We start from the raw sequence: 27838 nt of genomic DNA, 5'->3' as shown, positions 1-27838 counted from the left end.
TTGTTTACAATGGTCCGCAAATGTGCGTTTTATATATGCAACACGTGACCTCCCTACGTCACTATGCATTTACGTTAGGTCGCGCAAGACAGGATCTAGACGAAAAGTTGTGGTTTAAAAGAGCATATTTTTAATTTTTCTTGTCAAAAATGACAATCGTTTCGCTAGATAAGACCCTTATGCCTTGTTTGGGATTGTTTATAGTCCTTTGAAACTCCGTTGAAAAAAACTATACGTGTTGAGTTAAGTGTTAATTGTTGGTGTCTATTAAAGTCCATTAAAATGAGAAAAATCCTGCAATGTTTTCCTCAAAAAACATAATTTCTTCTCGACTGAACAAAGAAAGACATCACCATTTTGGATGACATGGTGGTGAGTAAATTATCTGGATTTTTCTTTTAAGAAAATTGAATATTCCTTTAAGGAATTGAAACATCAAGCTGCAATTGTGCTTTAACCCGCCTACAAACTATCTTATATATACATTCTTTTGATCTAGGGGGGGGACTTGTTTTGCATTATCTATGAGTGTCAATGCCACTGATTCAGCCACAATTTAAGCATAATTTAAGGTAAAATGTTGAATATTTTATGATTCCGACACTATACATATCTGTGGAAAACAAAGATGTTCAGCATCTCTCCACAACCATTTCCAAAAATCTGTCAGTCTCAGAGCAACAGGACAATTACTCTACGCCTTTTTACTTTTGATTACACCAATGTGAAGGTGTTAGTCCCTCACAGGTTATGCATATGTTAGTAGTGTAAGCTGGCTTTTGGGACAAAATCATATATTTACTTAATCTTCTTAAGCATTAAGATTTGATTTTCTACCATTTATACATACTGATCAGTCCACACTATCTAGACTGTACTCTCATCGTTCGTTTCACCTTGTCTACATCCCTTATTTCTTTTACTTCCGTTTTTTTGCACCCTCCCTTTTATATCTTGTGTTTGATATGCAGTGGTATCAGTGTCAGACTGCAGTCAGGGGTGATGTCTTTGGCCAGCAGAGCGCTGCATGTGTCCCGTCTCTAAACCGCTACTTCCTGCTGCGGTACCACTTACAGCTGCTCATTTATCACAGTAACATGATGAATACAAACCACAAAGACACTGAACAAGAGACAAAAAGACAAAAACCAATTTAAACTGGTTTAACAAAATATAAAAGTGAAAGGATGAAAAATGTAAGCAGTTGATAGACAAAGATGAGACAAACAAAAGCATGACACAATATTTTTACACTTACTGACTTACTAATGAGTTACTTAAAAAGTGTACCATTCCTGTAGAGCTCAGTGGTAGAGAATTGCATTAGCAGCTCAAAAGGTCATAGGTTCAAGCCAGGAAACACACAATGTATACCTCGTAATGCACTGTAAATTTCTTTGGATTAAAATGCGTGAATGTAAATTCACCACACCTTTGTGTTATTGGTGGTTCAGTGGTAGATTTTCACCAGTTTCACCAGACTTGGGTTTGATGTCCACTGCATATTTGATTTTAAATGTATTTAAGTGACTATCCTTTAGTGACATACACTCCCCTAAATGATTTTTAGGAACACCTGTTCAATTTCTCATTAATGCAATGGTGTGGGGGATGTTTTCTTTGCACACTTTAGGCCCCTTAGTGCCAATTAGGCATCTTTTAAATGCCACAGCCTACCTGAGCATTGTTTCTCACCATGTCCATCCCTTTATGACCACCATGTACTCATCCTCTGATGGCTACTTCCAGCAGGATAATGCACCATGTCACAAAGCTCGAATCATTTCAAAATGGTTTCTTGAACATGACAATGAGTTCACTGTACTAAAATGGTCCCCACAGTCGCCAGATCTCAACCCAATAGAGCATCTTTGAGATGTGGTGGAACGGGGGCTTCGTGCCCTGAATGTGCATCTCAAAAATATCCATCAACTGCAAGATGCTATCCTATCAATATGGGCCAACATTTCTAAAGAATGCTTTCAGCACCTTGTTGAATCATACTACATAAAGAAAAAATGTGAAGATATAACTTTGGTATCTTTAATATTGCTAAAGATTGAAATTAAAGTGAAATCAATGAGTGCCAGGAATTTGCAACAGATGGTATATGAATGCATAATTTGTGTAAACATGAATTCTTACCACACTGGCCGGGGGGAGGAACGCCAGAAGATCCCTGTGGAAGACTCATCAGCAGTGTTTGAACAGCAGCACAACCACCTGCACATGGTTCCACAGCTATAGGATCAGCCTATAAAAGAAAAAGAGCGAATACATTATGCATCACAGCAATCTGAATCTTAACGACACTATCACACTTTTATGTATGCATTCTGCTATTTGTTCTCAGTTTCTCTTTTTAGTACTGATGATGTCATAAATGGCTTCAGTTATACAAAAAGTGAGTTCATTCATGTGAGTTCAGTCACATATTAATACAATAGTGGGAAATTGTCAAGTTATGTCTACGATATAAATAAATGTAAATGTAAGTGAATCAAACACATGTCTAAAGTTTTGTATTAGAAAACTATGTCTTATCATTAACTATGAGTTATGAGTTAATGAAATGTATTGGGCATCTGCCAGCAAGGCATGGAACAACACAAGAGAGATTTACTTGGCAGACTTACACTGTTTAAATCTGCATTTCTTTTCCAGTGCTAATGACATTCTTTCCCTTAGCCCTTACCATAATGGTTATAGTAATGTACAGACAGAGCAACATTTGAAGATATTTGTTTAGAAAAAATTAGGGAGCACATTATGAAAATGGATATGGATCTTCTACTTCGCGCAAAATGTACTGTAAATACAATTTATTACTCAGCCTTAAAACGTTTATGCAACAAAATGCAGCACTTACTGTATGTTGCACTGTATGTTGGGCAGGGGACACTTACCCTACAGTCACATTAGCTACAAAAGTGAACGACACCGAGCGACACGCATTCGCTTGATGGGCGTTCCTGGGCTAGTTTCTCAAAGCGGTATCAAAAGTCACTTTAGAGGTATTGTTAAGTTACAAGAATATTTATTTCTCGATAAAAGTAACAAAATATATGAGATAAAATGCCAAACTTATCAGATATATACATAAATACGCATTTTCCGCCATCTTGAATTATTTTCTCAAACTCGACCACAGACCTATGTCACACTGCTCCTTCACTCCGATTGGCAGTCGCTTTGTCGCATCGCTCAGCATTTGCATAAAATAGCCTGCTTGTCTATTTAATGTACAGGTCAATGACGGGGAAAAGCGTTCACAAAACTCTCTCTCAAGGTTTAATTTCTTTGTTTAATATCATTCGAGTTTGTCATTGGACTTTTTTATTGTTTTTTTTACCCACTATCGTCACTCCATAAAGCAATAAGCATGCTGTCTTGTTTGTTTGCCTTTTCGCCGGCTAACTTCGGGTGACGTGTTTACGTTTGGGAGGAGTTATACGCTGACTTATGTGGTTTCATCAACCAGGGGTGCATTTCCCAAAAGCATCGTTGCTAAAGCTCGATTTATAGTCGTGCGTAAGTTCTATCGTAGCCTGTGCGTAGCTCTCCGTAGCCTGACGTGCACCTCGGAAACATTTTAACAGTGCGTCGGATTTACACGGACCGCAAGCGCTGTGATTGGCCCACCAGAACCCCTCCCGTCAGGTAAAAAAAACTACGTCATACGTATTTCCGTTTGTGACGGTGAAATAAAGATGAGCCAAGTTGAGGAGTGATTTATCTCAAACTGCAACAAAAGTCAGTGTTTATTTACTTCCATCATTGCTGGTCTTCTCAAATCATACACAACAAGTTGCTGTTTCTTCTTCATTTGTGGGTTAACTTGCTAAGCTTCTTCTTCTTTGACGTTCACACTGCTACTGTGGTTATACGCGTGGCTACTGCCTACCAGCGGTCTGCACGTGTTTGCACGTTGACGCGGACGATGACGCAAAAGTACAAATAAAAACCGACGCGCAAACTACGCCGTCGCGGCTATGCCGCAGGACCTACGCACAACTATAACGAGCCCTTAACCTGTTAGCAACTTACTTGGTTGGCAATGGGAAATTGCATTGCAACTAATAAAGTTGCTAACTTAGTTAGCAACAATGCTTTGGGGAAACGCACCCCAGATGTATTTACACTTGTCCAGTTTCGTCTGAAATGGAACCCAGACCACCTCCTAAATCTGTTTCGAAAACGTTTCGGAGGGCATTTACACCTCGTCTTTTTACGACCATATAGCTATCCGATCAGAGAAAACGCATGAAGTGACCAGGTGTAAAAAGCCCCAAACTGAATTAATAAACACTTTGGTGATACAAAGCAGCAGTTGTACGGTACTTTGAACTAGATTTTTCCTTACACATTGTACAGTAACTTTACCTGAGAAACTGAGAAACACAAAATAGTTACAGGTTTTGATAATGCGAGCATTTACAGCAAAACTTTAAACTGACCATAATAACAAGGTTGTATTTGAAACATTTTGTGGCTCCACTTAAGAAAATTAGGCTAATTTTGTTACGTTAATGTCTGTATTTAAGACTATTTCTGCACCAAGCAAGCCCTTCCAGCACTTTCTTCTAAAAGGCAAAAACATCTTGTTCAAAAAGTCACGGCAGGTTTTCCGGCTCTAAAAGCTTTCAGTATTTAAACATGTGAAGGAGTGCTGGTAAATGGTCCTGCTCATTTCACCCTCTCACAGTATGTTTTTATGTAGACGGCTAAAACCGGCTAGAGTACGTACTTCAGAATAAGTATGAACAAAATATCACTGCATGTTTGAATGAAATTGCTATCTTGGAAAACTTGGTGGTAAAAACGTGATCAGAAATCAAAGTTCGCTAAAGTGGCACGTTTACTTTTTACCCATTAAACATGTTCCCACAAAGATGTAAACCATCTTCTAATTTATATTTTAATTTAGGATTTTGTATCAAAGGCACCGAATTTCATACATAAAAACCTATACGTTTAAAATGCATGAAATATAAGATGAATGGTACCCTGGCTGCTTCTTATTTCACACAAGTTTAATCAGAAACCCTCCATAAAACCATAACGTGGCTCCTCCAGTCAGTCATATCCAGAGGTTCCCAGATGCATATTAAACCACCCTAAACCACCCAATCTAATCCATTTTCCTAAACAAAATTTATTCCTGTCAAAGATGATAAATATGTTTAAGCGAGTCCCTAATGCACACAAACATTATGCTCCCCTTCTCTTTGATTCCCACGACATTAGTTGACACTATGAAATATTTCAGCATACAGCTTGGCAACCTAAATCTGCAAAATCATCTGTAGAGGCGTCATAAATGTAATAGTTAAATAAGAGCTTATGGCTGATCCAAGATAAAACAGAGCAGTCCAATCCCGAAACCACACAAAGGAACATCAGCAGGTGCTAAAAGTAATTTTTTTCCCTCGTTTGCATTTTAAGGGCTGTTTATAGTGCATAAACAAAATGGGCAGAGCTTTAAAAAATAATGCATACAGTTCATAGCTCACTAGTGGATGTTTGTTATTATAGAAGCTAATGGTATACACATCAATAGTATGTTTAAATGACAAAAACCCAACATAGTACAGACCGCTTTATGCTTTAATTCAGTTTGAAATACTGCCTAGAAACATGCTATACACAACATATTCACAACTTGTGAATAAATATCAGTAAATATAAAAATTCAATCATTTTCTATGCCACAAAGTCCCAAGTCACATCAATTCTTTATGTATTCCTTTCTAGACCATCGCAGCTCCCTGTATCTGACAGATTTATATTTCATATTATATTTCAGATTTCATATATTCTAAGAGCTTTATAATCATTGCAGGTCTAAAGATCACGCGTGTGGATGTGCTGCATTATCGAACGGCTCTGACCATACAGACTCCACTGTGGCCTCAAGTCTGACAAGGTTCACGGCGACCACAAGGGTCAAACAGGAGTATAATGTTTACTTACATCTTGTCTAAGGTGTTCAATGAAAGAGATGCTTCAACCAGCCAAAGCTTTTAACTTATGAACTCTATGATCAATGTCTCTGCATACTTTAGAAGTAGTGCACATAAAAGTCCAGAAGTTTCCTTTCTTTCCCCATCATCATGTTTCTTTGGTTTTATCTTTTTCACTCTTAATACCCTATGTTATGTGACCATGTACGTTCCCTTTTACCCTCTCTCTTCTACTTTGGCAGATGTTGCTAATAGGTTTAAGTGCTGAAGCGTATAGATTAATTATAGCCTGTGCCACCTTTGTGTTGTGGTTTCAGAACGACAAAAGATGATGAATTTATCAGCTTGGAGAAAATGGGTCCCATTAAGTCCTTTAACCATTTAAACATCAGCTTCAGATGCAGAACAACAGATGTTGAAAGACAATTCCCATCAGCTTTGCACTAAGCATTTTTTTTTCTTAGAAAAATGAAAAATACGACCCGCTTTAAGCCTATAGTGTTTCAGGGCAAATACCTGTGTCATATTCATAAGCCACCTGTAATCCAAAAAAAGCTCAATGTGCTGATGTAGCACTATTTAAATTAAGTCATTGTCTCAGCTCAAACACGCCTCCTTTCTATGTAAATTAAGTTTATTATAAGTGGCATGCTGCCATCTATATTATATTATTAAATATTTGTATGCTGCAATTATTGCTGTGCTATTATCGTCGGGATGGCAGGCACTAAATGAAATGCTCATCTCGAAAATGCTCAGGAGGCATGTTTATATAAATCTTACTTTCACACCTACCTAAACCATCAAACCACTCACACACACACACACACACACACACGCACGCACGCACGCATGCACGCACACACACACACACACACACACACACACACACACACACACACAAACACACAAACACGCACACACGCGCACACACGCGCGCGCACACACACACACACACACACACACACGCACACACACACGCACACATCCATAAAGTATAGGAAACATGCAAATAATGAGTTTCACACTCCATATTTTTTCATGTGGACAATATAAAATTGCAATTGGACTACAGTATATCCACCCCAACATAAATTGGAAACACATCATATTACATCAAATGAATGCTGATTTATGCTGAATGCTGGTAGTTTTGTCTATTGGTTAAACAACAAGTGCACTTAATTCACAGTTAACATTAATGAGTGTCTCTGCACTACAAACAAAATATTCAACCAAGAGGCATTTGCGAACCAATAATGTCTGACACATTGTTTGTTTTTTATTTTACTTAGCAATTTGTGCAAATACTTTAACCAACATATTATTTTTTTTAAATGTATGAAGACAGCACCTTTCAAGTTCACTTACTGTCAGAAAAAGTTTAGCTATTACTTGGGCAGTAAACTTTTAAAAAGTACACCTTTGCACATAAAGAGTTTATATTAGTACTTTAAAGGTACCAAATGTATACATGTATACTGTATACATAAGTTTAAACAACTTAACTATGCAAGTCAATTCTACCTATTTTGTTTAAGTTTACATTAAAGAAACATAAAATATTTGTAGATATGATTTTATATGATGGGTTCATCTATATGATAGTAAATATATTTTTGCAATGTAAACAAATCAACATGATCTCACGGCAAGTTGTGTTACAAAAAATTTGATCAATTTATTTGTCCATGGCACAAAATTCAGCTTTTTGTGCCTTGAGCACTAATGTCTTTTTCGTGTCACTCAGCACGAATTTCTATAAATAATTTTCCTTTTCATGTCATTTTATGTTTTGTTTTCTCATTTTTTCCCCTATTTTTAAATCATTGTCGCTTTGGGTTAGATTTGGGGTTTGGGTTAGGATGTACTTTTATGTATTGGTTTCTACATGTAAACTATTCTCGTCTGGAGTTGGGGTTAGAGTTGGGGTTTGGGTTAGGTTGTCTTAAAATGTAACAGAAAGTGATTCTAACCCCAACCCCAAGCGACAATGGTAAGAAAATAGGAAAAAAACTATGAGAAAACAATACATAAAATGCGACAAAAAAGAAAGTCATGCCACGGACATGAAGAACTATTTATAGAAATTTGTGCGAGTGACATGAAAAAGACATTTGTGCTCAAGGCACAAAAAAGCTGAATTTCGTGCCATGGACACAAATAAATTAATAAACATTTGTTTATTGACTATAACACGACTTTATGTGAGATCAGTCTGAACTAAATGGTACATATTACAGTTTTTTTCGATTGCCAAACGACAGCGGGCACAACTGGAGCTACATGTGCAAAACTCTAACTACAGTCTGCACTACCAAAAGTCACCTGAGCACAACTCTTAACATATGGCTCAAAACAGCTCAGTGCAGCCAAACACTAAACACAACCCTCACTGAGATAACACACACTGTCACTCACAACACACTGAGAGGAAAAACACTAACATCAAACACCAATACACAAAATACTAACTTACAGTTTTAACAATTTCAGTGATGTCACACCAAGTAATGTTTTCTTTAAAGAATGATTTATTTATTGATTTATCACATTATTTTTTTTAGAACATCATAATTTTTTAAGGTAAATGAAAATTAGCAGTTTGCTTCAGTTGTCTGTAGTAATTTACGGAATTACAGTAATGAGAAAAAAAGGTAGAAACTTAAAGTACATGAAAGGTAATATTATATATAAATGAAATATATATATATATATGAAATTGGAATTTATATTTATATGAAATTGCAATCAGCAGTGTTTGAAAGGCACAAGGATGAAATCTTTTCTGTTTTGAATGTGTGGTTCACAGTTTTGACAGCAGTATGTTAGCATTTGAACAAAGTGCTGTAGATCCACAGTGTTGTGCAGGTTGTGTTTAAAGTCATGGGATAAGTGTGTAAAGTTTTGAAAACTGTGTTCAAGCATTGAAAAATGAACTAGAGTTTGGTCCACATGAACTGCTGCTGTGCAGACTGTAGTTAGAGTTTTGCACATGTGACTACAGTTGTGCACACTGGCGTTTAGCAATCGAAAAAAACTGTAGGACCATGGCCGTAGCCAGGGTTTGAAAATTACCGAGGTCCAAGGTGGGGTGTTAAGAGTTAACAAATGCTATCCCAGGTGAAAAAAGTGCACATAAATAAAATACTTTTTAAGTACACTTTGTAAATGTACTATTTTCGTGCACTCATTTTGTGGCTTATATATAACATTGGTTTTTGGTACTTCTTAAAATTAAGTTAAAAACATCTAATAAAGCAATAAGCCCCAAGAAGCAGTGGGTTACCAGTGCATTTTATAACGGCTAAGGGGCGTTGTTAGGCACGACGCGAAGCGGAGTGCCTAAAACCCCCTTAGCCGTTATAAAATGCACTGGTAACCCACTGCTTCGCGGGGCTTATTGCGTTTATAAAACGGTTGCTTCAAATTATGTATAGCAGGATTTCATATAATAAAACACAGCAAATAAGTTGTAATTATATTAGTACAGATATTAGTCTTCCGACAAACAAAGTAGTTCCTCAGACTCAAGTGTGTCTGCAACAGAGCGGTTCCCAAGCAAAACAGACGGAGCAAAGAAACAATGAAAATATGATTCATTAAGACTGTGGTGTTTATTTTCATAAATTAACATTCATCTAATTATGTTGGCTTGAAAAAGCCAACATACTGTTATTATGTTGGCTTGACAAAGCCAACATACTGTTCTTCGATCTAAGCTTATTATGTTGGCTTGACAAAGCCAACATACTGATATTGTATTTAAACTTATTATTATGTTGGCTTTGAAAAAGCCAATATATTGTTATTGCTATTAAACTTATATTTTATTATTATTCTTTTTCTGAGACCAAAATTTCTGACACTAACTCGTCCTAGAGCTTTCAAGCTACATGCACCAAATTTTCCACGGACCTTCAGACTGGTCTGACTTAGTGTGCTATATCTTTTCTAACTGATGGGACATTCCGAATTCCTAAACGGGGGGCTCAAACACCCCAAAATTCCCATTGACTTAACATTGAGACAAACTTTGACGAGTCATAGCTGCGAGTGTGAAACTTTTAGAAACTTGTGACTTACCACAACTAAGGAGTCTGACAGGCTGTGTAAGAACATACATCACAATGGGGTGTAAGCTGTACCCCTGGGGTGTAAGGGGCCCCCAAAATCTCCCATTGACTTATAATGGGGCAGGAAACATGCCCATATAAGGGAATAAAAGCGTCCCAGATGGAATATCTTTACTTTAGAGTGTCGTAGAGACATGGGGGTGGGTTCATTTTACTCGGTCATCCAATTAGTCTCTTAGGATCGCCCCAGAGCTATTAAGCCACGCCCCTAGCAACAATTTTGGGTACCCTAGCAACATCTCCCATAGACTACCATTATAAAAAGCCCAGATGGATATCTTTACACCAGAGTGTCATAGAGACGTAGGGGTGGGCTCATTTTACTCAGGCATCCAATCAGTCTTAATAGGATTCTTATTAAGGCATTAAGCCACGCCCCTAGCAACCAAATATGAGCACCCTAGCAACATAATAAACAAAGCATTATGTCTCTGGATCTGAACATCATAGAGACATGGGGGTTGGGTCTTTTGGCTGTGTTAGCTTCATGTTAGCTTCATGCTAAGTCATACTAGCTTCATGCTAGTTTCATGCTAGCTTTATGCTAATTTCATAATAAATCTTGATAACTTCATGCTAAATCATGCTAACTTCATGTTAAATCTTGTTAGCTGCACGCTAAATAGTGCTAGCTTCATGTTAATCATGCTAACATCATGCTAGCATCATGCTAATCATGCTAACTTCATGTTAAATCATGCTAGCTTCATGCTAATCATGCTAACCTCATGCTTACTTCATGCTAATCATGCTAACCTCATGCTTACTTCATGCTAATCATGCTAGCCTCATGCTAGCTTCATGCTAATCATGCTATCATCATGCTAGCTTCATGCTAATCATGCTAGCCTCATGCTAGCTTCATGGTAATCATGCTAGAATCATGCAAGCTTCATGCTAATCATGCTAGCATCATGTTAGCTTCATGTTAATCATGCTAGCATCATGCTAATCATGCTAGCTTCACGTTAAATCATGCTAGCTTCATGCTAATCATGCTAACCTCATGCTTACTTCATGCTAATCATGCTAACCTCATGCTTACTTCATGCTAATCATGCTAGCCTCATGCTAGCTTCATGCTAATCATGCTATCATCATGCTAGCTTCATGCTAGAATCATGCTAGCTTCATGGTTATCATGCTAGAATCATGCAAGCTTCATGCTAATCATGCTAGCATCATGTTAGCTTCATGCTAATCATGCTAGCATCATGCTAGCTTCATGCTAATCATGCTATCATCATGCTAGCTTCATGCTTATCATGCTAGAATCATGCTAGCTTCATGGTAATCATGCTAGAATCATGCAAGCTTCATGCTAATCATGCTAGCATCATGTTAGCTTCATGCTAATCATGCTAGCATCATGCTAGCTTCATGCTAACATCATGCTAGCTTCATGCTAATCATGCTAGAATCATGCTAGCTTCATGCTAATCATGCTACCATCATGCTAGCCTCATGCTAATCATGCTAGCATCATGCTAGCTTCATGCTAATAATGCTAGCATCATGCTATCTTCATGCTAATCATGCTAGCTTCATGCTAGCTTCATGCTAATCATGCTAACTTCATGCTAGCTTCATGCTATCTTCATGCTAATCATGCTAACATCATGCTAGCTTCATGCTAATCATGCTAGCATCATGCTAGTTCATGCTAATCATGATAACATCATGCTAGTTCATGCTAATCATGTTAGCATCATGCTAGCTTCATGCTAACTTCATGCTAATCATGTTAGCATCATGCTAGCTTCATGGTAATCATGCTAGCATCATGCTAGCTTCATGCTAAACATGCTAGCATCATGCTAGCTTCATGCTAATCATGCTAACATCATGCTAGCTTCATGCTAATCATGCTAGCATCATGCTAGCTTCATGCTAATCATGCTAGCATCATGCTAGCTTCATGTTAATCATGCTAGCTTCATGTTAACTTCATGCTAATCATGCTAGCTTCATGCTAGCTTCATGCTAATCATTCTAGCTTTATGCTAATCATGCTAGCTTCATGCTAGCTTCATGCTAATCATGCTAGCATCATGCTAGCTTCATGCTAATCATGCTAACATCATGCTAGCTTCATGCTAATCATGCTATCATCATGCTAGCTTCATGCTAATCATGCTAGCATCATGCTAGCTTCATGCTAATCATGCTAGCATCATGCTAGCTTCATGCTAATCGTGCTAGCATCATGCTAGCTTCATGCTAATCATGCTAGCTTCATGTTAGCTTCATGGTAATCATGCTAGCTTCATGCTAGCTTCATGCTAATCATGCTAGCTTCATGCTAATCATGCTAGCATCATGCTAGCTTCATGCTAATCATGCTAGCATCATGCTAGCTTCATGCTAATCATGCTAGCATCATGCTAGCTTCATGCTAATCATGCTAGCATCATGCTAGCTTCATGCTAATCATGCTAGCATCATGCTAGCTTCATGCTAATCATGCTAGCATCATGCTAGCTTCATGCTACCTTCATACTTAAAGCGGAAGTCCACCCTAAAACAACATTATGCTCCAACACTATATTTCATGACATACATGTACTTGATTGTGCTGCCATCAAATGTACTAACTCCATTTTAAAAATTAAAGCTTTTAACTGCTACAGTAATGGTGATTTGACGCGTCATCAAATCACCGGAAGAAAAATGCACGACTACATAATTTTGAACGTTCTAAATGGGGGCGGGTCTTGAGGCGAGATGATTGACAGAAGATGATAACGTTCTTTGATTGACAGCTGCACAGGAGCTAACGTTAGCTTGCTTTGCTCGTGTTCATAATAACAACAACATGATAATAACTTTCTACGTAGTATGTTTACCATAGTTACACAAAACAAGCAACAACTAAGCCAAATGATGTTTAGATAGTTTTACAATTTTACATTACCTGAGTCCGCGGAAAAACTGGGCTGAAAAACAGTACTCAAAATCTTCCTGACGAAAGTGCTGGCTGCATATTCAAAATTTCGAGTGGTTTGTCAGCTGAGGGTCGCGTTGATGTCAACAATAAAACTCCCGGTGGCCTGAATTTGTTGTCCTTACATCCACATAGCTTACTGCACAGGTTCCTTCTAGTAATCTTTTATCAAGGGTTTTGGTGATTTCCCCTTCAGAGACGGTTAAAGCGGAGTTACTCTTTGGATGGGTTCGTCTGCCGGCTAACTTCAAGTTGACTTGAGTTGATTTGAGAGCAAGTTGAGCTGTAAAAGTTGTTATTAGGCTTGTTGGACTTCATGTGGCGTTGCAGGAGTCGACGGCCGGATGGCGTCGAGGTACCGCGAGAGCGATTTGCGAAATCATATGGAGGAGTTTGCTTTTAAGTCGCTCTCGCGGAACCTCGACGTCATCTGGCTGTCGGTTCCTGCGGCGCCGCATGTAGTCAAACAAACCTGAAGACTGCATCGAACAGTGGTTGGTGGGTGGAGCTAATGATTCAGTTTCGCGCAGTGCATTCTGGTTAATTGAGTCCATTAAAGACCGTTACGAAAATTCCGCTTCAACACACTATCAATCTTATAAGTAAAATCGTGAAAATTTCTTTTTTTTTCCTCATGTAAAATGCAAAATGGACATAAATTATCCGTGATAACAGGCTAAAATGTCTAGATTGGAATTCCCCTTTAAACATTCTAACAGCCAGATAGCCTACTAAACTAAACTTCTGTCAAACCGTTTTAAACGTTCAAGCTACGCTTTTTCAAGCCAACATAAAGTTTGTCTTCAAACTTTAATATCTAGTTATTATTCTTCTTCTTCTTCTGAGACTAAAATTTCTGCGGCTAACTCGTCCGACAGCTTTCAAGCTACAACCACAAAATTTTCCACGGACATTCTGACTGGTCTAAAGAAGTGTGCTATATCTTTTTGACGGGATCCGACTTACAGAATTCCCAAAACGGGACATAAAACTTCCGAAAAGTCCTATTTACTTAACATTGCGACAAACTTTGACAGGTCATAGCTACGAGCGAGTAATTTGTAGAAACTTGTGGGTTACCACATTTGAAGAGGCTGGCAGGCTCTGTAAGAACATACCTCACATTGGAGTGTAAGTTTCACCCCTGGGGTGTAAGAGGCCCCCAAAATTCCCCATTGACTTATAACGGGGCAGGAAACACGCCCATATAAGGGAATAAAAACGTTCCAGATGGAATATCTTCGCTTTACAGTATCATAGAGACATGGGGGTGGGCTCATTTTACTCAAGCATCCAATCAGTCTCTCTGGATCGTCCCATAGCTATTAAGCCACGCCCCTAGCAACCATTTGTGGGCACCCTAGCAACATCTCCCATAGACTGCCATTATAAAATGCCCAGATGGATATCTTTGCAGCACAGTGTCACAGAGACATGGGGGTGGGCTCATTTTACTCAGGCATCCAATCAGTCTCTAAGGATTCTTATTGAGGTATTAAGCCACGCCCCTAGCAACCAAATATGAGCACCCTAGCAACATAATAAACAAAGCCTTATATCTCTGGATCCGAACATCATAGAGACATGGGGGTTGGGTCTTTTGGTCATGTTAGCTTCATGCTAGCTTCATGCTAAGTCATACTAGCTTCATGCTAGTTTCATGCTAGCTTTATGCTAATTTCATAATAAATCTTGCTAACTTCATGCTTATTCATGTTAGCATCATGCTAGCTTCATGCTAATTAATGTTAACATTATGCTAGCTTCATGCTAATTCATGTTAGCATCATGTTAGCTTCATGCTAATTCATGTTAGCATCATGCTAGCTTCATGCTAATTCATGTTAGCATCATGCTAGCTTCATGCTAATTCATGTTAGCATCATGCTAGCTTCATGTTAATTCATGTTAGCATCATGCTAGCTTCATGTTAATTCATGTTAGCATCATGCTAGCTTCATGCTAATTCATGTTAGCATCATGCTAGCTTCATGCTAATTCATGTTAGCATCATGCTAACTTCATGCTAATTCATGTTAGCATCATGCTAGCTTCATGCTAATTCATGTTAGCATCATGCTAGCTTCATGCTAATTCATGTTAGCATCATGCTAACTTCATGCTAATTCATGTTAGCATCATGCTAACTTCATGCTAATTCATGTTAGCATCATGCTAGCTTCATGCTAATTCATGTTAGCATCATGCTAGCTTCATGCTAATTAATGTTAACATCATGCTAGCTTCATGCTAATTCATGTTAGCATCATGTTAGCTTCATGCTAATTCATGTTAGCATCATGCTAGCTTCATGCTAATTCATGTTAGCATCATGCTAGCTTCATGCTAATTCATGTTAGCATCATGCTAGCTTCATGCTAATTCATGTTAGCATTATGCTAGCTTCATGCTAACTTCATTCTAATTCATGTTAGCATCATGCTAGCTTCATGCTAATTCATGTTAGCATCATGCTAGCTTCATGCTAATTCATGTTAGCATCATGGTAGCTTCATGCTAACTTCATGCTAAATCATGTTAGCATCATGCTAACTTCATGCTAATTCATGTTAGCATCATGCTAGCTTCATGCTAATTCATGTTAGCATCATGCTAGCTTCATGCTAATTCATGTTAGCATCATGCTAACTTCATGCTAATTCATGTTAGCATCATGCTAACTTCATGCTAATTCATGTTAGCATCATGCTAGCTTCATGCTAATTCATGTTAGCATCATGCTGGCTTCATGCTAATTCATGTTAGCATTATGCTAGCTTCATGCTAACTTCATTCTAATTCATGTTAGCATCATGCTAGCTTCATGCTAATTCATGTAAGCATCATGCTAGCTTCATGCTAATTCATGTTAACAGCATGCTAGCTTCATGCTAATCATGCTAACTTGATGCTAGCTTCATGCTAATCATGTTAGCTTCATGCTAGCTTCAGGCTAATCATGCTAGCTTCATGCTAAATCAGGCTAGCTTCATACTTAAACATACTAACAGCCAGATAGCCTACTAAACTAAACTTCTGTCAAACCGTTTTAAACGTTCAGGCCAGGCTTTGTCAAGCCAACATAAAGTTTGTCAACAAACTTTTCTATCTAGTTATTATTATTAGTGGTGCTTGCATTTATGCAAGGCATCACTATTATTATCTCTCATACTTATTATTATTATAATTATTATTATTCTTCTTTTTCTGGACACTTTTTTCGGCGCGTAACTCGTCCCGCACGCTTTGTCGTAGACCCATGAAATAGGGCTCAAATCGACCGGCTTATTGAGGAAAGGTGTGCTATGACTTTTATAAGCGATCGGGTGCAGGATTTCCGAAAGGGGGGCGAAAAACCACCCGAAAAATCCCATTGACTTAACATTGCGCCCAACTTTGACGAGTCATAGCTCCGCTCGAGAATTTTGTAGAAACATGTGGGTTACAACATTTGAAGAGGGTGTTAGGCTCTGTAAGAACATGGATCACAATGGGGTGTAAGTTGTACCCCTGGGGTGTAAGAGGTGCCCAAAAGTGCCCCATTGACTTATAATGGGGCAGGAAACACGCCCATATAAGGGAAGTAAACCGTTCCAGATGGGATATCTTTGCTTTACAGTGTCGTAGAGATAAGTGGGTGGGCTCATTTTACTCGGGCATCCAATCAGTCTCTCAGAATCATCCCAGAGCTATTAAGCCACGCCCCTAGCAACAATTTTTGGCACCCTAGCAACATCTCCCATAGACTGCCATTATAAAATGCCAGGATGGATATCTTTGCAGCACAGTGTCATAGAGCCTTGGGGGTGGGCTCATTTTACCCAGACATCCAATAAGTCTCTCAGGATCCTTATTGAGGTATTAAGCCACGCCCCTAGCAACCACTTTTGAGCACCCTAGCAACATAACATTTAAACAGTTATATCTCGACATCAGAACATCGTAGAGACACGGGGGTTGGACCGTTTTACTTGTGACTCGGAGTGTAATAACTGGCCACATCATTGGCCACTCCCAAGCCACGCCCCTAGCAACCAAATATGAGCACCCTAGCAACCGAATAAACAAAGCCTTATATCTCTGGATCCAAACATCATAGAGACATGGGGGTTGGGTCTTTGGGTCATGTTAGCTTCATGCTAGCTTAATGCTAAGTCATACTAGCTTCATGCTAGTTTCATGCTAGCTTAATGCTAATTTCATAATAAATCTTGCTAACTTCACATTAAATCATGCTAGCTTCATGCTAACTTCATGTTAACTTCTTGCTAATCATGCTAACATCATGCTAGCTTCATGCTAATCATGCTAACATCATGCTATCTTTATGCTAATCATTCTAACATCATGCTAACTTCATGCTAATCATGCTAACATCATGCTAATCATGCTAGCCTCATGCTAATCATGTTAGCTTCATGCTAGCTTTATGCTAATTATGCTAACTTCATGTTAGCTTCATGCTAGCTTCATGCTAATCATGCTAGCTTCATGCTAATCATGCTAACATCATGCTAACATCATGCTAACATCATGCTAGCTTCATGCTAATCATGCTAGCTTCATGCTAATCATGCTAGCTTCATGCTAATCATGCTAGCTTCATGCTAACATCATGCTAATCATGCTAGCTTCATGCTAGCTTCATGCTAATCATGCTAGCTTCATGCTAACATCATGATAACATCATGCTAACATCCTGTAACATCATGCTAGCTTCATGCTAATCATGCTAGCTTCATGCTAATCATGCTAGCTTCATGCTAATCATGCTAGCTTCATGCTAATCATGCTAGCTTCATGCTAGCTTCATGCTAATCATGCTAGCTTCATGCTAGCTTCATGCTAATCATGCTAGCTTCATGCTAGCTTCATGCTAACATCATGCTAGCTTCATGCTCACATCATGCTAATCATGCAAACATCATGCTATCTTCATGCTAATCATGCTATCTACATGCTAATCATGCTAGCTTCATGCTAATCATGCTAGCTTCATGCTAGCTTCATGCTAATCATGCTAGCTTCATGCTAATCATGCTAGCTTCATGCTAGCTTCATGCTAACTTCATGCTAATACAATGCTAATCATGCTAACATCATGCTAATCATGCTAATCATGCTAGCTTCATGCTAATCATGCTAGCTTCATGTTAATCATGTTAGCTTCATGCTAGCTTCATGCTAATCATCCTAGCTTAATGCTAGCTTCATGCTAACTTCATGCTAATCATGTTAGCTTCATGCTAGCTTCATGCTAGCTTCATGCTAATCATGTTAGCTTCATGCTAGCTTCATGCTAATCATGTTAGCTTCATGCTAGCTTCATGCTAACTTCATGCTAATCATGCTAACATCATGCTAATCATGCTAACTTCATGCTTATCATGCTAGCTTCATGCTAATCATGTTAGCTTCATGCTAGCTTCATGCTAGCTTCATGCTAACTTCATGCTAACTTCATGCTAACTTCATGCTAACTTCATGCTAACTTCATGCTAACTTCATGCTAATCATGCTAACATCATGCCAACTTCCTGATAATCATGCTAACATCATGCTAACTACATGCTAATCATATTAACATCATGTTAGCTTCATGCTAATGATGTTCGCTTTATGCTAGCTTCATGCTAATCATGTTAACATCATACTACCTTCACGTTAATTATGCTAACATCATGCTAGCTTCATGGTAATCATACTACCTTCAATAAACAAAGCCTTATATCTCCACAACAGAACATCGTAGAGACACGGGGGTTGGACCGTTTGACTCGTGACTCTGAGTATAATCATACATTGCCCCCAGAATTTTGCCACGGCAAGCACCACTTCACATTTTCTTCAGGAAATGTACCTATCTAGTTCTTCTTCTTCTTCTTCTTCTTCTTCTTCTTCTGAGACTAAAATTTCTGCGGCTAACTCATCCGACAGCTTTCAAGCTACATCCACGAAATTTTCCACGGACATTCTGACTGGTCTAAAGAAGTGTGCTATATCTTTTTGACGGGATCCAACTTACAGAATTCCTAAAACGGGACATCAAACTTCCGAAAAGTCCCATTTACTTAACATTGCGACAAACTTTGACAGGTCATAGCTCCGAGTGAGAAATTTGTAGAAACTTGTGGCTTACCATATTTAAGGAGGCTGACAGGCACTGTGAGAACATACCTCACATTGGGGTGTAAGTTTCACCCCTGGGGTGTAGGAGGCCCCCAAAATTCCCCATTGACTTATAACGGGGCAGGAAACACGCCCATATAAGGGAATAAAAACGTTCCAGATGGAATATCTTCGCTTTACAGTGTCATAGGGACATGGGGGTGGGCTCATTTTACTCAGGCATCCAATCAGTCTCTCTGGATCATCCCATAGCAATTAAGCCACGCCCCTAGCAACCATTTTTGGGCACCCTAGCAACATCTCCCATAGACTGCCATTATAAAATGCCCAGATGGATATCTTTGCAGCACAGTGTCACAGAGACATGGGGGTGGGCTCATTTTACTCAGGCATCCAATCAGTCTCTAAGGATTCTTATTGAGCTATTAAGCCACGCCCCTAGCAACCAAATATGAGCACCCTAGCAACATAATAAACAAAGCCTTATATCTCTGGATCCGAACATCATAGAGACATGGGGGTTGGGTCTTTTGGTCATGTTAGCTTCATGCTAGCTTCAAGCTAAGTCATACTAGCTTCATGCTAGTTTCATGCTAGCTTTATGCTAATTTCATAATAAATCTTGCTAACTTCATGCTTATTCATGTTAGCATCATGCTAGTTTCATGCTAATTGATGTTAGCATCATGCTAGCTTCATGCTAATTCATGTTAGCATCATGCTAGCTTCATGCTAAGTCATGTTAGCATCATGCTAGCTTCATGCTAATTCATGTTAGCTTCATGCTAGCTTAATGCTAATTCATGTTAGCATCATGCTAGCTTCATGCTAATTCATGTTAGCATCATGCTAGCTTCATGCCAATTCATGTTAGCATCATGCTAGCTTCATGCTAATTCATGTTAGCATCATGCTAGCTTCATGCTAACTTCATGCTAATTCATGTTAGCATCATGCTAGCTTCATGCTAATTCATGTTAGCATCATGCTAGCTTCATGTTAGCATCATGCTAGCTTCATGCTAATTCATGTTAGCATCATGCTAGCTTCATGCTAATTCATGTTAGCTTAATGCTAGCTTCATGCTAATTCATGTTAGCATCATGCTAGCTTCATGCTAATTCATGTTAGCATCATGCTAGCTTCATGCTAGCTTCATGCTAATTCATGTTAGCATCATGCTAGCTTCATGCTAACTTCATGCTAATTCATGTTAGCATCATGCTAGCTTCATGCTAATTCATGTTAGCATCATGCTAGCTTCATGTTAATTCATGTTAGCATCATGCTAGCTTCATGCTAATTCATGTTAGCATCATGCTAGCTTCATGCTAACTTCATGCTAATTCATGTTATCATCATGCTAGCTTCATGCTAATTCATGTTAGCATCATGCTAGCTTCATGCTAATTCATGTTAGCATCATGTTAGCTTCATGCTAATCATGCTAACTTGATGCTAGCTTCATGCTAATCATGTTAGCTTCATGCTAGCTTCATGCTAATTCATGTTAGCATCATGCTAGCTTCATGCTAATTCATGTTAGCATCATGCTAGCTTCATGCTAACTTCATGCTAATTCATGTTAGCATCATGCTAGCTTCATGCTAATCATGCTAACTTGATGCTAGCTTCATGCTAATCATGTTAGCTTCAGGTTAATCATGCTAACTTTATGTTAAATCAGGCTAGCTTCATACTTAAACATACTAACAGCCAGATAGCCTACTAAACTAAACTTCTGTCAAACCATTTTTAACGTTCAGGCCAGGCTTTGTCAAGCCAACATAAAGTTTGTCAACAAACTTTTCTATCTAGTAATTATGTTGGCTTGACAAAGCCAACATACTGTTCTTCGATCTAAGCTTATTATTATGTTGGCTTGACAAAGCCAACATACTGTTCTTCGATCTAAGCTTATTATTATTATTATTATTATTATTCTTCTGGTCCACACTTTTTCTCACAGTAACTCCTCCTAGAGCTTTCAAGCTACACCCACAAAACTTTACAAAACTTTTAAGACTGGTACGTAGATTGGTGCTATGACTTTTCTAACTGATGGGACCTACCGAATTCCTAAACGGGGCGCTCAAACACCCCAAATTTTCCATTGACTTAACATTGCGACAAACTTTGACGGTTCATAGCTGCAAGCGAGAAATTTGTAGAAACTTGTGGGTTATCACAGTTGAAGAGGCTGGCAGGCTCTGTAAGAACATACATCACATTGGGGTGTAAGTTTCACCCCTGGGGTGTAAGAGGCACCCAAATTTCCCCATTGACTTATAATGGGGCAGGAAACATGCCCATATAAGGGAATAAAAGCGTCCCAGATGGAATATCTTTACTTTAGAGTGTCGTAGAGATATGTGGGTGGGCTCATTTTACTCAGGCATCCAATCAGTCTCTCTGGATCGTCCCATAGCTATTAAGCCACGCCCCTAGCAACCATTTGTGTGCACCCTAGCAACATCTCCCATAGACTGCCATTATAAAATGCCCAGATGGATATCTTTGCAGCACAGTGTCACAGAGACATGGGGGTGGGCTCATTTTACTCAGGCATCCAATTAGTCTCTAAGGATTTTATTGAGGTATTAAGCCACGCCCCTAGCAACCAAATATGAGCACCCTAGCAACATAATAAACAAAGCCTTATATCTCTGGATCCGAACATCATAGAGACATGGGGGTTGGGTCTTTTGGTCATGTTAGCTTCATGCTAGCTTCATGCTAAGTCATACTAGCTTCATGCTAGTTTCATGCTAGCTTTATGCTAATTTCATAATAAATCTTGCTAACTTCATGCTTATTCATGTTAGCATCATGCTAGCTTCATGCTAATTCATGTTAGCATCATGCTAGCTTCATGCTAATTCATGTTAGCATCATGTTAGCTTCATGCTAATTCATGTTAGCATCATGCTAGCTTCATGCTAATTCATGTTAGCATCATGCTAGCTTCATGCTAATTCATGTTAGCATCATGCTAGCTTCATGCTAATTCATGTTAGCATCATGCTAGCTTCATGTTAATTGATGTTAGCATCATGTTAATTCATGTTAGCATCATGCTAGCTTCATGCTAATTCATGTTAGCATCATGCTAGCTTCATGCTAATTCATGTTAGCATCATGCTAGCTTCATGCTAATTCATGTTAGCTTCATGCTAATTCATGTTAGCATCATGCTAACTTCATGCTAATTCATGTTAGCATCATGCTAGCTTCATGCTAATTCATGTTAGCATCATGCTAGTTTCATGCTAATTCATGTTTGCATCATGCTAGCTTCATGCTAATTCATGTTAGCATCATGCTAACTTCATGCTAACTTAATGCTAATTCATGTTAGCATCATGCTAACTTCATGCTAATTTTTTAGCATCATGCTAGCTTCATGCTAATTCATGTTAGCATCATGCTAGCGTCATGCTAACTTCATTCTAATTCATGTTAGCATCATGTTAGCTTCATGCTAATTCATGTTAGCATCATGTTAGCTTAATGCTAACTCATGTTAGCATCATGCTAGTTTCATGCTAATTCATGTTAGTATCATGCTAGCTTCATGCTAATTCATGTTAGCATCATGCTAGCTTCATGTTAAATTATGCTAGCATCATGCTAGCTTCATGCTAATTCATGTTAGCATCATGCTAGCTTCATGCTAATCATGCTAACTTGATGCTAGCTTCATGCTAATCATGTTAGCTTCCTGCTAGCTTCAGGCTAATCATGCTAGCTTCATTCTAAATCAGGCTAGCTTCATACTTAAACATACTAACAGCCAGATAGCCTACTAAACTAAACTTCTGTCAAACCGTTTTAAACGTTCAGGCCAGGCTTTGTCAAGCCAACATAAAGTTTGTCAACAAACTTTTCTATCTAGTTTATTTATTATTCTTATATCTGGACACTTTTTCGGCGCGTAACTCGTCCCACACGGTTTGTCGTAGACCAATGAAACAGGGCTCAAAATGACCGGCTTATTGAGGACACGTCTGCTATGACTTTTATAAGGGATCGGGTGCAGGATTTCCGAAAGGGGGGCGAAAAACCACCCGAAAAATCCCATTGACTTAACATTGCGCCCAACTTTGACGAGTCATAGCTCCGCTCGAGGATTTTATAGAAACATGTGGGTTACAACATTTGAAGAGGGTGGTAGGCTCTGTAACAACATGGATCACAATGGGGTGTAAGTTGTACCCCTGGGGTGTAAGAGGCACCCGAAAATTCCCATTGACTTATAATGGGGCAGGAAACATGCCCAAATAAGGGAATAAAACAGTTCCAGATGGGATATCTTTGCTTTACAGTGTCGTAGAGATAAGTGGGTGGGCTCATTTCACTCGGGCATCCAATCAGTCTCTCAGGATCATCCCAGAGCTATTAAGCCACGCCCCTAGCAACAATTTTGGGCACCCTAGCAACATCTCCCATAGACTGCCATTATAAAATGCCCAGATGGATATCTTTGCACCAGAGTGTCATAGAGACATGGGGGTGGGCTCATTTTACTCAGGCATCCAATCAGTCTCTCTGGATCCTTACATAGGTATTAAGCCACGCCCCTAGCAACCACTTTTGAGCACCCTAGCAACATAAAATTCAAACAGTTATATCTCAACATCCGAACATCGTAGAGACACGGGGGTTGGACCGTTTGACTCTTGACTCAGAGTGTAATCATTATGGGATGCCAATTTTTTCCCTAGCAACCAAATACAGTACCCTAGCAACAGAGTAAACAAAGCCTTATATCTCCGCCTCAGAACATCGTAGAGACACGGGGGTTGGACCGTTTGACTCGTGACTCGGAGTGTAATCATTATGGGATGCCAATTTTTTCCCTAGCAACCAAATACAGTACCCTAGCAACAGAGTAAACAAAGCCTTATATCTCCGCATCAGAACATCGTAGAGACACGGGGGTTGGACCGTTTGACTCGTGACTCGGAGTGTAATCATTATGGGATGCCAATTTTTTCCCTAGCAACCAAATACAGTACCCTAGCAACAGAGTAAACAAAGCCTTATATCTCCGCATCAGAACATCGTAGAGACACGGGGGTTGGACCGTTTGACTCGTGACTCGGAGTGTAATCATTATGGGATGCCAATTTTTTCCCTAGCAACCAAATACAGTACCCTAGCAACAGAGTAAACAAAGCCTTATATCTCCGCATCAGAACATCGTAGAGACACGGGGGTTGGACCGTTTGACTCGTGACTCGGGGTGTAATCATTGTGGGATGCCAATTTTTTCCCTAGCAACCAAATACAGTACCCTAGCAACAGAGTAAACAAAGCCTTTTATCTCCGCAGCAGAACATCGTAGAGACACGGGGGTTGGACCGTTTTACTTGTGACTCGGCATGTAATCACTAGTGGATGCCAATTTTTTCCCTAGCAACCAAATACAGTACCCTAGCAACAGAGTAAACAAAGCCTTAAATCTCTGCATCAGAACATCGTAGAGACACGGGGGTTGGACCGTTTGACTTGTGACTCGGAGGGTAATCACTAGTGGATGTCATTTTTTCCCTAGCAACCAAATACAGTATCCTAGCAACAGAGTAAACAAAGCCTTATATCTCCGCATCAGAACATCGTAGAGACACGGGGGTTGGACCGTTTTACTTTTGGCTTGGAGTATAATCATATATGGTCCCCAGAATTTTGCCACGGCAAGCACCACTCACATTTTCTTCAGGAAATGTACCTATCTAGTTATTATTCTTCTTCTGATCCCCACTTTTTCTGACTGTAACTCCTCCTAGAGCTTTCAAGCTACACCCACAAAACTTTACAAAACTTTTAAGACTGGTACGTAGATTTATGCTATGACTTTTCTAACTGATGGGACCTACCGAATTCCTAAACGGGGCGCTCAAACACCCCAAAATTTCCATTGACTTAACATTACGACCAACTTTGACGGGTCATAGCTGCGAACGAGAAATTTGTAGAAACTTGTGGCTTATCACAGTTGAAGAGGCTGGCAGGCTCTGTAAGAACATACATCACATCGGGGTGTAAGCTGTACCCCTGGGGTGTAAGAGGCCCCCAAATTTCCCCATTGACTTATAATGGGGCAGGAAACACGTCCATATAAGGGAATAAAAACGTCCCAGAAGGAATATCTTCATTCTAGAGTGTCGTAGAGATATGGGGGTGGGCTCATTTTACTCAGGCATCCAATCAGTCTTTCAGGATCTCTCCAAAGCTATTAAGCCACGCCCCTAGCAACCATTTTGGGCACCCTAGCAACATCTCCCATAGACTGCCATTATAAAATGCCCAGATTGATATCTTTGCATCACACTGTCATAGAGACATGGGGGTGGGCTCATTTTACTCAGGCATCCAATCAGTCTCTCAGGATTCTTACAGAGTTATTAAGCCACGCCCCTAGCAACCAAATATGAGCACCCTAGCAACGGAATAAACAAAGCCTTATATCTCAGCTTCAGAACATCATAGAGACACGGGGGTTGGACCGTTTTACTTGTGGCTTGAAGGGTGATTATTATGGGATGCCAATTTTCTCCCTAGCAACCAAACTTAGTACCCTAGCAACGGAATAAACAAAGCCTTATTTCTCCGCTTCAGAACATCATAGAGACACGGGGGTTGGGCCGTTTTACTTGTGGCTTGAAGTGTGATCATTATGGGATGCCAATTTTCTCCCTAGCAACCAAACTTAGTACCCTAGCAACGGAATAAACAAAGCCTTATATCTCCGCTTCAGAACATCATAGAGACACGGGGGTTGGACTGTTTTACTTGTGGCTTGAAGGTTTATCATTATGGGATGCCAATTTTCTCCCTAGCAACCAAACTTAGTACCCTAGCAACGGAATAAACAAAGCCTTATATCTCCGCTTCAGAACATCTTAGAGACACGGGGGTGGACCGTTTTACTTGTGGCTTGAAGGTTGATCATTATGGGATGCCAATTTTCTCCCTAGCAACCAAACTTAGTACCCTAGCAACGGAATAAACAAAGCCTTATATCTCCGCTTCAGAACATCTTAGAGAAACGGGGGTTGGACCGTTTTACTTGTGGCTTGAAGGTTGATCATTATGGGATGCCAATTTTCTCCCTAGCAACCAAACTTAGTACCCTAGCAACTGAACAAACAAAGCCTTATATCTCCACAACAGAACATCATAGAGACACGGGGGTTGGACCGTTTTACTTGTGGCTTGAAATGTGATCATTATGGGATGCCAATTTTCTCCCTAGCAACCAAACTTAGTACCCTAGCAACGGAATAAACAAAGCCTTATATCTCCACAACAGAATATCATAGAGACATGGGGGTTGGACCGTTTTACTTGTGGCTTGAAGTGTAATCATTATGGGATGCCAATTTTCTCCCTAGCAACCAAACTTAGTACCCTAGCAACTGAACAAACAGAGCCTTATATCTCCACAACAGAACATCATAGAGACACGGGGGTTGGACCGTTTTACTTGTGGCTTGAAGTGTGATCATTATGGGATGCCAATTGTCTCCTTAGCAACCAAACTTAGTACCCTAGCAACGGAATAAACAAAGCCTTATATCTCTGCTTCAGAACATCTTAGAGACACGGGGGTTGGACCGTTTTACTTGTGGCTTGAACGTTGATCATTATGGGATGCCAATTTTCTCCCTAGCAACCAAACTTAGTACCCTAGCAACGGAATAAACAAAGCCTTATATCTCTGCTTCAGAACATCATAGAGACACGGGGGTGGGACCGTTTTTCTTGTGGCTTGAAGGGTGATCATTATGGGATACCAATTTTCTCCTTAGCAACCAAACTTAGTACCCTAGCAACGGAATAAACAAAGCCTTATATCTCCGCTTCAGAACATCTTAGAGACACGGGGGTTGGACCGTTTTACTTGTGGCTTGAAGGTTAATCATTATGGGATGCCAATTTTCTCCCTAGCAACCAAACTTAGTACCCTAGCAACGGAATAAACAAAGCCTTATATCTCTGCTTCAGAACATCATAGAGACACGAGGGTTGGACCGTTTTACTTGTGGCTTGAAGGGTGATCACTATGGGATGCCAATTTTTTCCTTAGCAACCAAACTTAGTACTCTAGCAACGGAATAAACAAAGCCTAATATCTCTGCTTTAGAACATCATAGAGACACGGGGTGGGACCGTTTTACTTGTGGCTTGAAGGGTGATCATTATGGGATACCAATTTTCTCCTTAGCAACCAAACTTAGTACCCTAGCAACAGAATAAATGTTAGCTTCATGCTAATCATGTTAGCTTCATGCTAGCTTTGTGCTAATCATGCTAACATCATGCTAATCATGCTTACATCATGCTAGCTTCATGCTAATCATGCTAACATCATACTTAAACATTCTAACAGCCAGATAGCCTACTAAACTAAACTTCTGTCAAACCGTTTTAAACGTTCAAGCTACGCTTTTTCAAGCCAACATAAAGTTTGTCTTCAAACTTTAATATCTAGTTATTATTATTCTTCTGGTCCACACTTTTTCGAACTGTAACTCCTCCTAGAGCTTTCAAGCTACACCCACAAAACTTTACAAAACTTTTAAGACTGGTACGTAGATTTATGCTATGACTTTTATAACTGATGGGACCTACCGAATTCCTAAACGGGGCGCTCAAACACC

General features: G+C 39.4%; 1 protein-coding gene across 3 annotated transcripts in view; it reads right to left on the bottom strand.

Moving 5' to 3' along the window:
* The window catches only part of atrnl1a (attractin-like 1a), a 315774-nt gene that overhangs the window by 14445 nt on the left and 273491 nt on the right, over positions 1 to 27838 (bottom strand). For all 3 annotated transcript variants that reach the window (XM_073873142.1, XM_073873143.1, XM_073873144.1), the window contains one exon: positions 2146 to 2254. In XM_073873142.1, coding sequence (XP_073729243.1) covers positions 2146 to 2254 — 109 coding nt within the window. The remainder of the gene's footprint in view (positions 1 to 2145; positions 2255 to 27838) is intronic.

Source organism: Misgurnus anguillicaudatus, chromosome 11 (assembly GCF_027580225.2).
Source record: "Misgurnus anguillicaudatus chromosome 11, ASM2758022v2, whole genome shotgun sequence".
NCBI lineage: Eukaryota > Metazoa > Chordata > Actinopteri > Cypriniformes > Cobitidae > Misgurnus > Misgurnus anguillicaudatus.
This window is presented reverse-complemented; position numbering and strand designations above follow the sequence as displayed.